Source organism: Salminus brasiliensis, chromosome 7 (genome assembly GCF_030463535.1).
Source record: "Salminus brasiliensis chromosome 7, fSalBra1.hap2, whole genome shotgun sequence".
In the NCBI taxonomy this organism is placed as follows: domain Eukaryota; kingdom Metazoa; phylum Chordata; class Actinopteri; order Characiformes; family Bryconidae; genus Salminus; species Salminus brasiliensis.
Window position 1 is genome coordinate 43943803 of NC_132884.1, and position 11939 is coordinate 43955741.

Genomic DNA, 11939 nt, shown 5'->3' on the forward strand with positions numbered 1-11939 from the left:
TCTGCACAGCCATACTGGTAAACACGTACTGGTGTAGGGAGATATGATGAGCTCTCAGGATTAAATTGACTGCAAGTCACGTAATACTCAGCCCATTCTCTCTTAGTGTGGGTTATTTCTGCTTGCTGCTGAATATTTATTCATCCAGTCACATGCTGCCATGTTTGTGTGCAGCAATGTTCAGGTTTTCCTTCATGTCTTAATCTGATGATTAGAGATAGTGATGGGTTCCCTCACTAACATTATCTAAGAATGAGTGCAAAATACAACCTATTCTATTTTGCATACCCCAGAACCCATCTGAAGGTCCGGTTCAACCTAAAGTACTGCCCCTCACTGGACAGGAGCTGCAAGCACTGGGCCTTATCCATAAGACATTGGAAATGGTGAAAGCTGGATAATTAATAATAATCTTTTCCAATATTGTTTTTGAAGTAAATGCACCATTACTGGCCAGATAAATAGCTGTGAATATCATGTTCTCAGATGTCTACGACATAAAGGCCAAAAAAAAAAAAAGGCCTTCAGTAAATAAGGCTGTAAGGAATGGGCTCTGCTTGATTTTTGCCGCTTATTAAATCTGCATTTCGTGCTCAACGTGATACCAGGTGAAACTGGTGTTTAATATGAAGCTCACAACACGAGCTCCACCGTTGATGAATACACTTTAATCATCATTCAGAACAAAGATGGCGGGGGGAGCCGTGACTGTCCGACACACAGCCGACCAAAAGCTATTAATGCAGCGCTGTGTCTAAAATCATAAATAGTCATTAAACAAAGCCAACAGAGAAGACTGGTTTGCCAGCACCACTGCAGGAGTTTCTCCTGCTTTTGTTGGAGTAGCTAGAGGAGCATTGCTGTGAGGATTTGATTGCATGCAGCAACAAGAGCGTTACTGAGGTCAGGAGGTTGGATGTTGATGATGATCACCACCCCACCTCATCCCATCCAAAAGTACTGGATGGAGCTCCACCACCATCATTCCAGAGAACACAGTTCTTCCACTGCTCCACAGCTCCTCAATGCTGGGGGGCTTTATACCCCTCTAGTCCACGCCTGGCATTAGGCAGCATGGAGCCAATAGGGTCATGATGTTGATCTTCTCCAGAGAGTCCTATTCTATTGGCAGCACTTCACTACAGGAACTAGACAAGCTGTGTGTGTGTGCATTTGCACATCTGGGTCAGCAATGGGTGCAACGTAAGGTAGATGCATGCCTTCATTTGAAGGGGTGTCCACAAACATTTGGACATAAAGTGTATCATCTAGATTTTTTTATTAAACTAAATAAAATATTTTTCACACACACACACACACACACACACTTGTTGCCAATATGATTGCTTATGGAAGCAAATCTCTCCTGTGATATCATCAAAGAACCCTTTGCAGCAGCTTCATTTTTTGGAGTGTAGTTCAGGTTCAGCTTGTATTTGGTTGGTTCACAACAGCTGCCTGTGTTACACACACACACACACACACACACACACACACATTCACCTCAGGCGGCCCTCACCTGACCAAGCCCTCCACACCTGTCTGCTTCAATCTGCTCGGGCTCTGACAGGTGAACACTGCCGTCACTCTGCGTGTGTGTGTGTGTGTGTGTGTGTGTGTGTCTGACAGGTAAACACTGCCGCCACTTCACAAAACACATGTTCTCCCAGCCGCGCTTCACCTCCCCTCAATCCCTCATCCCCCTCCCCCTGCTCTCTCTCTCTTTCTCTCTCACTCACTCGCGCTCTCTCTCGCCCGCTCGCTCCTGAAACGCCTGGCTGAGTCTGATATGATGAAAACAGACAGCAGCTTCCGCATCGATCTCACACACATGCTCCCCCACACACACACACACACACACACACACACACACACACACACACACATAACACACACACACACACACACACACTCACGAGGAGTCTTTAATAGAAGCCATAATCACACTCATCAATGAGCAGTCAGATCTCTCTCTCTCTCTCTCTCTCTCTGCCTGTGTGTCTCTCGTTCGACCTGCACACATTAGTCTGATTTCAGCCCTCTGTCAATAACAACATCCCGACTGAAGCTGAAGATGATGAATGTGGGACTGCTGGTGGGCCGATATTAGAGATCTCATCAGTACTGGGGGACGTCACATTTACACTCACAGCCAACCTCCTGATCTGTGGAGAAGCTCTCCACCCCTGCGTTTAACACACAGCACTAACCCCTGTGTGGGACGAGGTTAAAGACCGACCTGCATCACTTTAGAGTTTTTTTGTCATTTCCTGTATGTCTGTTGGGTCATGTGATGGATCATGATGCGACATTCTGTGATTGGTTACAGAGTTAAAAAGGTCTGTGACACCGTTTAAAGAAGAACTGCCAGACTCTCATTATAGAGAAAAAGTGGAAAACGCAGAAATGGAGATACAAGGTTTTATTATTATTTATTACAGACATCCCCCAATAATCCATTCCAGAACACTAAGACTCAGTCATCCTTACACTATATGTCCAAATGTTTGTGGACACCCCTTCTAATAAATGTATTCAGCTACTTTAGGCTGCACCCATTGCTGACACAGATGTGCAAAGATGTGCACACACAGCTTGTCTAGTCCCTGTAGAGAAGAAGTACTGCCATTAGAATAGGACTCTCTGGAGCAGATCAACATCATGACCCTATTGGCACCATGCTGCCTAATAATGCCAGGTGTGGGCTAGAGGGGTATAAAGCCCCCCAGCATTGAGGAGCTGTGGAGCAGTGGAGGAACTGTGTTCTCTGGAATGATGGTGGAGGAGCTCCACCCAGTACTTTTAGGATGAGTTGGGGATGATGAGGTGGGGTGGTGATCATCATCCTGACCTCACTAACACTCTTGTTGCTGAGTGCAATCAAATCCTCACAGCAATGCTCCTCCAGAATCTAGTAGAAGGTATTCTTCTCTGGACAGTAGAGACAGGAGAAACTCTTTAATACCCTTGATTTCCGAAGAAAAGATGAATGGGCAGGTGTCCCAGTGAGCTAAGGCTGTAAAATTGGGACCCTCTACCCTTCAGACTGCCTGGATCCATGCAGATCTTAGTGTGTGCTTGGTCTGAAATGTATGTAAACCCAGGGATGGCTGTGTTTGTTTTGGAGCTGTGGGGCTGAGGAACACGGCAGAACGCCTCAAAGCTGGACTGTGCTGTGTTTGTTTGGGCTCGGTCAGACGTGAAATGACCTGCTAACAGAAATGGGCTCACTGGCAGTACTTCTCTCCTGGAACTAGACAAGCTGTGTGTGTGCATTTGCACATCCATGTCAGCAATGGGTGCAACTTAAAGCACTTATAGCTGAATGCATTCATTAGATGGTGCATGCAGAAATGATACATGCTCTCTGCTGCACCACGCTCTGCTGTGTACACACAGCCGTCCTCCCCTCCTGCTCTAACGGAAATGGAACAACGAGGATGACCAGAGGCAGCAGCAAGAAGCAGGATCGTCTGAGGTGAGTGAATGAAGAATACCTATAGTGAAGAGACCTGAATCCACTGAATTAGCACATCATTCACACCTGAGGGGAAACGTGCACACACACACACACACACACACGCAGTGCAGGAAAGATCTAAGAGGAATTACACAATTTCCATTCAAATGTGCGAGCTCTCTCCCATCTCCTCGCCCTGTCGCTCGCCCACTTCCTCTAAATTAGTTTTGGTTCTCCCTCCGTTTGAGAAGTCCTGACTGAGGCCTTTTCCCGCCTCTCTCAGAGAAAGCTGAAAATGAGGCCTGCGTATCAAACCGTGAACAGTGGGCTGTGTGTGTGTGTGTGTGTATGTGTGTGTGTGTGTGTGTGTGTGTTTGTGTGTGCAGGGTTTTGTACATTTTCAGGACAGCTCTTTTAGAAAACACACAGAGGGCTGATTTTGTAAACTGCTGTTTTCAAAGCTCTAGTTTAAAGCTCTAGTATAAAGCACTAGTATAAATCACTAGTATAGAGCTCTAGTATAGAGCACTAGTATAAAGCACTAGTATAAATCACTAGTATAGAGCACTAGTATAGAGCACTAGTATAAAGCTCTAGTATAGAGCACTAGTATAGAGCACTAGTATAAAGCTCTAGTATAGAGCACTAGTATAGAGCTCTAGTATAGAGCACTAGTATAAAGCACTAGTATAGAGCACTAGTATAGAGCACTAGTATAAAGCTCTAGTATAAAGCACTAGTATAGAGCACTAGTATAGAGCACTAGTATAAAGCTCTAGTATAGAGCACTAGTATAGAGCTCTAGTATAGAGCACTAGTATAAAGCACTAGTATAAAGCACTAGTATAGAGCACTAGTATAAAGCTCTAGTATAGAGCACTAGTATAAAGCTCTAGTATAGAGCACTAGTATAAAGCTCTAGTATAAAGCACTAGTATAGAGCACTAGTATAAAGCACTAGTATAGAGCACTAGTATAGAGCACTAGTATAAAGCTCTAGTATAAAGCACTAGTATAGAGCACTAGTATAGAGCACTAGTATAAAGCTCTAGTATAGAGCACTAGTATAGAGCTCTAGTATAGAGCACTAGTATAAAGCACTAGTATAAAGCACTAGTATAGAGCACTAGTATAAAGCTCTAGTATAGAGCACTAGTATAAAGCTCTAGTATAGAGCACTAGTATAAAGCTCTAGTATAAAGCACTAGTATAGAGCACTAGTATAAAGCACTAGTATAGAGCTCTAGTATAAAGCACTAGTATAGAGCACTAGTATAAAGCTCTAGTATAAAGCTCTAGTATAAAGCACTAGTATAAAGCACTAGTATAGAGCACTAGTATAGAGCACTAGTATAAAGCTCTAGTATAGAGCACTAGTATAAAGCTCTAGTATAGAGCACTAGTATAAAGCACTAGTATAAAGCTCTAGTATAAAGCACTAGTATAAAGCTCTAGTATAGAGCACTAGTATAGAGCACTAGTATAAAGCACTAGTATAAAGCTCTAGTATATAGCACTAGTATAAAGCTCTAGTATAGAGCACTAGTATAAAGCACTAGTATAGAGCACTAGTATAAAGCTCTAGTATAGAGCACTAATATAGAGCACTAGTATAAAGCTCTAGTATAGAGCACTAGTATAAAGCTCTAGTATAGAGCACTAGTATAAAGCTCTAGTATAGAGCACTAGTATAGAGCACTAGTATAAAGCTCTAATATAGAGCACTAGTATAAAGCACTAGTATAAAGCACTAGTATAGAGCTCTAGTATAAAGCACTAGTATAAAGCACTAGTATAGAGCTCTAATATAGAGCACTAGTATAAAGCACTAGTAGTATAAAGCACTAGTATAGAGCTCTAGTATAGAGCACTAGTATAAAGCTCTAGTATAGAGCACTAGTATAAAGCACTAGTATAGAGCACTAGTATTAAAGCACGAGTATAAAGCTCTAGTATAGAGCACTAGTATAGAGCACTAGTATAAAGCTCTAATATAGAGCACTAATATAGAGCACTAGTATAAAGCTCTAGTATAGAGCACTAGTATAAAGCTCTAGTAATAGAGCACTAGTATAAAGCTCTAATATAGAGCACTAATATAGAGCACTAGTATAAAGCTCTAGTATAGAGCACCTAGTATAAAGCTCTAGTATAGAGCACTAGTATAGAGCACTAGTATAAAGCTCTAGTATAGAGGCACTAAGTATAAAGCTCTAATATAGAGCTCTAATATAGAGCACTAGTATAAAGCACTAGTATAAAGCACTAGTATAGAGCTCTAGTATAGAGCACTAGTATAAAGCTCTAGTATATATAATATATTTTTTATATTAAATTGGGTGAATGAATAAATATTGAGCATAAATGCATGAGTAGATGATGTTGTCTTTCTCACTCATTCTCTTCATTTTAAAAGGTTCTACTCTAGATCTACATCTACAAAATGTTTCCAACCATGTGAAGCACATCAGAACCAAAAAAAGAACTATTTAAGCAAGTATTTATGGTTCTATTTAAAACCATTGTCTGTTAATAAGTGATTTGTTTTTACACTCTTAAAAAAACTTCTTAAAGAGTTCATTAGTGAAGCCAGAGGTTTTATATAGAACCATGGTAGCCGGCTTAACCCCCTTAAACCCAGGTTAATGATTCAGTGATTAATCCTAAACTATTGTGTAGCCATTCATCTTACCAGATTTTGTGAAGTCCCACAGGGTTCTATTTTAGGGCCTATACAACTGTTGTAAACGATGGCCGTAATGAAGTGTGGGCTCATACAGAGGTTAAAGGGTTTCGGAGTTAAATGGTTCCATTGTTTGTAGCCTGGGTTACATTTTGTCCCTCAACAAAGAAAAAAACTTTTGTAGATGCTTTTGTGTAGAAACCTTCAAAAGTCTATCATACACAGCACCGTTAGTGTTTCAGCTCACATAGAACCATTTTAAGTGCTGTGTAGAACCCTGTTTGAATACTGTGTAGAACCCTATTTTAGTTCTGTGTAGCACCCTGTTTGAGTTCTGTGTAGCACCCTGTTTGAGTTCTGTGTAGAACCCTGATTGAGTATGGTGTAAAACCCTGATTGAATACTGTGTAGAACCCTGATTGAGTGTTGTGTAGAACCCTTTTTGAATATTGTGTAGAACCCTGTTTGAGTGCTGTGTAGAACCCGGTTTGTTGAGAGTAGCACCTCCACTGAAGCGGAGTCTGCTCACTGCTCATGTCTGTAAATCTGGGCGGATTCAGTTCTCGGATCAGTGTTACCGGTAAAGAGAGAGAGTTAAGTGTGAAGGTCGCTCAACCACCTAAGAGCCGTCTCTGGGCTGATGGGAAATGTAGGCCTCATTAGTCTTTAATGAAGAGTGTGTTCTAACCTTCTACAAACGCCTTAATAAAATAACAATAAAGCAACACAGTTATATGTGTGTGTGTGTGTGTGTGTGTGTGTGTGTGTGTGTGTGTGTGTGTAACAGAAATATCATAAAAAAACACAGAGAGTGCGATGGAGGGGATGAGAGAGAGAGAGAGAGAGAGAGACAGAGAAAGGTGAAAAAAACTGTGCTGATCAGTGTCTCTCTCCCGCTGAGCCATCAGTGCCAGACTGAAGCTCCTTCATCATAACCCTCACCTGGAGCACACACACACACACACACACTTAGCTCCTTCACCTGGATCACACTTACTTCCTGTGGTTCACTCATCTGCGCTCTCTCTCTCTCTCTCTCTCTCTCTCTCTCTCATCTCATTATCTGTCACTATATCAAATCAAGTGTGTCTCAGTCTTCTTCATCCGTCCCTGCAGGCCTCCCCACTGCGTTCATAATTACACCCTAAAATTACTGCTACCTCTCTCGCCCCCACTCTCTCCCTCTCTCTCTCCCCGTCTCAATCATCATTAGCCCTGATTTCAGCCTCTCTCGGCGCAGGCAGGACGGCTGGCAGACGGCTGTTATTGCACTGTACTCACAGACTTACAGGATTCTGACTCTCTGTCTCTGCGCTCTGTCTGTCTTTCTAAAGAGTGGACGGAGGACGAGCGCTGGACTGGACAGAGCTACCACTGCTATTGGAGGTGTGAAATATGGGGGGTTACAGGACAAAACAATTAACCCTTAGAAAATCTCAGTTGTGGAGAGTGCCTGCAAATAAGCTGTAATAACATTATTTGGAGCATTTATTCATTTATTCATCTTTATTATTATTTATCTTTATTTATGATGACCTCAGCCTGTTAGGGTATGATGTGCTGTGTAGGTGGTTCTCAGCACAGTTTGTGTGATTAACCACGGGGTCAGTAAGTCACATGGTGGTCTCAGACTATGGGCTATTTGGTTGGAGTCGACTCAACTGGGTGAAAATAACCTGACTGTAATATTAAAACAACGTAAACCTGAGTAAAGCTGTAGGACTGGAGCTGGCTGTGACTTTGCCACTACATCAGTGCAGTCTGAGCAGACGTGACGTCTCCAGCGATCTGAGTTAACCTCACATTCTCTCTCGCTCGCCTGCGCTCTCCCCTGTCCTCCAATCCCCCCCCCCCAACACCACAGTATCCGCCGTACTGTGTCCCTTGACCAGTCCCCCAACCACTGTTACTGCTTTTATTGCTTGTGAGCGTGAAGCCCAGGGACACTGCAAAGTGTTGGACAAAGAGACAGATGGAAGGGAAAGCCTCCTCGCTGTAGTATCACGATGCCCACAGGGCCACGATTGAAGAGATGTAAGGGAGCTGAGATACAGGAGAGGCATTTCACTGACCGCCTGTCAAAACCCAGCTTATTAAAAATCCCTAAAAATCTGCTTTACCCTTCAGTTCGCTTCAACACTGAAACAAAACTCATTTTTAATGTCAAAACCCCAGAGTGTTCTGCCTTTTAACTAAAGCATCCTCATTAAATTGTTAACTAGGGGAAAAACTAATGAATATGTCCACAATCAACTTGCTTACTGACTATTATTTATATATAATAATTTATATATTATTATATACTATATACTACACTTCCTGTAGTGTAATAAAGTCTGTCAGAATGAGCGTGTGGATCATATGAACATTATAGAGCATTATAGAGCGCCCCCTACGCTTCCTGTAGTGTATTACAGTCTGTCAGAATGAGCGTGTGGATCATATGAACATTATAGAGCATTATAGGAGCGCCCCCTACGCTTCCTGTAGTGTATTACAGTCTGTCAGAATGAGCGTGTGGATCATATGAACATTATAGAGCATTATAGAGCGCCCCCTATGCTTCCTGTAGTGTATTACAGTCTGTCAGAATTAGCGTGTGGATCATATGAACATTATAGAGCATTATAGAGCGCCCCCTATGCTTCCTGTAGTGTATTACAGTCTGTCAGAATGAGAGTGTGGATCATATGATCATTATAGAGCATTATAGAGCGCCCCCTACGCTTCCTGTAGTGTATTACAGTCTGTCAGAATGAGTGTGTGGATCATATGAACATTATAGAGCATTATAGAGCGCCACCTATGCTTCCTGTAGTGTATTACAGTCTGTCAGAAAGAGTGTGTGGATCATATGATCATTATAGAGCATTATGTTGCCTCCCCCTACGCTTCCTGTAGTGTATTACAGTCTGTCAGAATGAGCGTGTGGATCATATGAACATTATAGAGCATCATAGAGCGCCCCCTACGCTTTTCCTGTAGTGTATTACAGTCTGTCAGAATGAGTGTGTGGATCATATAAACATTATAGAGATATATAGAGCGCCACCTACGCTTCCTGTAGTGTATTACAGTCTGTCCGAATGAGCGTGTGGATCATATAAACATTATAGAGCTATATAGAGCGCCACCTACGCTTCCTGTAGTGTGTTACAGTCTGTCCGAATGAGCGTGTGGATCATATAAACATTATAGAGCATTATAGAGCACCCCCTACGCTTCCTGTAGTGTATTACAGTCTGTCAGAATGAGTGTGTTGATCATATGAACATTATAGAGCTTTATAGAGCACCCCCTACGCTTCCTGTAGTGTATTACAGTCTGTCAGAATGAGTGTGTTGATCATATGAACATTATAGAGCTTTATAGAGCGCCCCCTATGCTTCCTGTAGTGTATTACAGTCTGTCAGAATGAGCGTGTGGATCATATGAACATTATAGAGCATTATAGAGCGCCCCCTATGCTTCCTGTAGTGTATTACAGTCTGTCAGAATGAGTGTGTGGATCATATGAACATTATAGAGCTTTATAGAGCGCCCCTACGCTTCCTGTAGTGTATTACAGTCTGTCAGAATGAGATGTGTGGATCATATGAACATTATAGAGCTTTATAGAGCGCCACCTACGCTTCCTGTAGTGTGTTACAGTCTGTCCGAATGAGCGTGTGGATCATATAAACATTATAGAGCATTATAGAGCGCCCCCTACGCTTCCTGTAGTGTATTACAGTCTGTCCGAATGAGCGTGTGGATCATATAAAACATTATAGAGCATTATAGAGCGCCCCTACATTTTCTGTAGTCTAAACATCATCTAATCAAAGATTTACATACCAGCACACTTGGTACGCGTGATGAGCGGCGGTCCTGGGGGTCCAGTGCCTCCCTCTCCAGGTCTGGTCAACAGAACCTTAATCTCATACTCCACATCTGGGTCAAGGTGCCACAGTTTGTAAGTGGGCGCGTCCACAATGTGCGTCTCCGCCCAGTTCCCGGTAGTTGTCGATACTCCACCTCTTTGAGGATGATTGGTCCGTCTCCGATGATGGAGTTAGCGTTCGGCTTGATCCACAGGTAGGTGGCACCAACTGCCAGTAGCTCAGGAGGGGCAATTGGAGTCGGAGGGGCTGAGGAACAACAGAGGATGATTTTGTGTTACTGCAGCAAGGGCAAACCTGAATACAGTATTATAAAAGGGTTTAATAACTGTGTTCTGTTTGTTTGTGTGTTTACAGCGTTCAAATGGAAAAAATGTCATTTTACATTTTCGTTGAACATGACAGGAGAATAAGATCAATGATCAGAAGAAAACAGGAATCACATGTCAGCGATTATTGGAATAAATAAAGGAATTCTGAATGAGAAATACTGTAACTATAGACTGTAGTGTTCACTGTGTAACTGGATGTGATAAGGAGGCAAATGTTTCACACCAGATATTTCACACCTTCTGTTGTCATACATGACTCAGTTTCCCACAACAGAAATGAAAGTTAGCTGGGAGTCAGCTCTGCTGGAGAAGCTCGTTTGGATATGAAATGATGAAATGTTTCCTAGAAGCAATTGTCTATATGTCACACTATATGGACAAAAGTATTGGGGACACCCTCCACACTGTTCCCATCTACAGGTGGCTTGTATGCCATCCCATTCTAAACCCATAAACATTAATCTGGAGCTGATCCCCCCTCTTTGCTCTAAGCTCTACCAGCAGCAGCAGCAGGTCTGGAGGCTCTGCTGCAGTTACTGAGTCAGTTGGAGGCTTCTCTGCACTCTGCTCTGAGCTCAGCACTCGGCCCTGACCCCGCTCTGTACCTTTACGTGGTCTGACAGACACTCGGTGGCTGAGCTGCTCTCTGTGAGCTGTTCCTCCTAAACTCTTCCACTGTTCAATAATAACACCACTCACAGCTGATGGAGGAAGATCTAGGAGGGAGGAAATTTCACCAGCTGACTTGTTGTTGTTGGTGCAGCTGTGTCTCCTATTACATACAGAACCACGCTGGAGTTCAGTGAGCTCTTCAGAACCTCCTTTCTTTCACTGATGTGTGGAGGAAAGACAGATTGCAGGGCTAGAGGCTGGATTTTATACAGCTGTAGAAATGGACATTACAGGACTTGCTTACGTGTCACTTAAGTCAGACGTACTCTTTTATAATGTGAAGTATTTTAGATGAAGTGAACTCAGACGGTCTATTAAACAAAGCAGCAGACCAAACTTTCCTCCAGGCAGTTTCGGTCTTTCTCTCCTTTGCTTTCTCTTCCCTACTTTATTCCTGCAGCCTCTCTCTCTCTCTCTCTCTCTCTCTCTCTCTCGCTCAGTGGGAGAGCAAGCAGACAGGCAGTAATGTGGGGTTAGAGGTGCGTGGCGGAGCCTGAAGGACGCTGCCGACCGTGGCCGAGCCGCCCAGAGCCGCTCTAATGAGAGGCTGCTGCCTCTAGTGTGCCGTATAATCAACTAAGCAGGATTACCAAAGCCCATCTACCCTCAGCCTGATAACCACCAGCTCCCTCCACCGCCGCTGCACCCAGAGCTGCTCTCCAAGAGGAGCTCTCACCACCACCTGCCAACCTGCCACACGCACTCCTACACACGGCACCGCCGGGCCGGACAGTGAGCTCCAACAGCACTTCCTTCCATTCAGGGTATTGTAATGTGCGTCTCCACATGAATAAAACATCGCAAACACAACTGTTTCCAGAAGTCAGCTGAAAGACAAAACTGTGTAGACACACAGTGCGTGTCCAAAAGTATTCAGACAGCTCTCATAATGAAGGCACTTGGCTACATTA

General features: G+C 43.3%; 1 protein-coding gene across 1 annotated transcript in view; it reads right to left on the reverse strand.

Moving 5' to 3' along the window:
- The window catches only part of ptprt (protein tyrosine phosphatase receptor type T), a 218938-nt gene extending 208146 nt beyond the window's left edge, over nt 1–10792 (reverse strand). The window contains 3 exon segments of the mRNA XM_072683369.1: nt 9981–10151; nt 10154–10273; nt 10753–10792. Of these exon segments, the coding sequence (XP_072539470.1) occupies nt 9981–10151; nt 10154–10273; nt 10753–10792 (331 nt within the window).
- Nucleotides 10793–11939: the final 1147 nt, after the last annotated feature.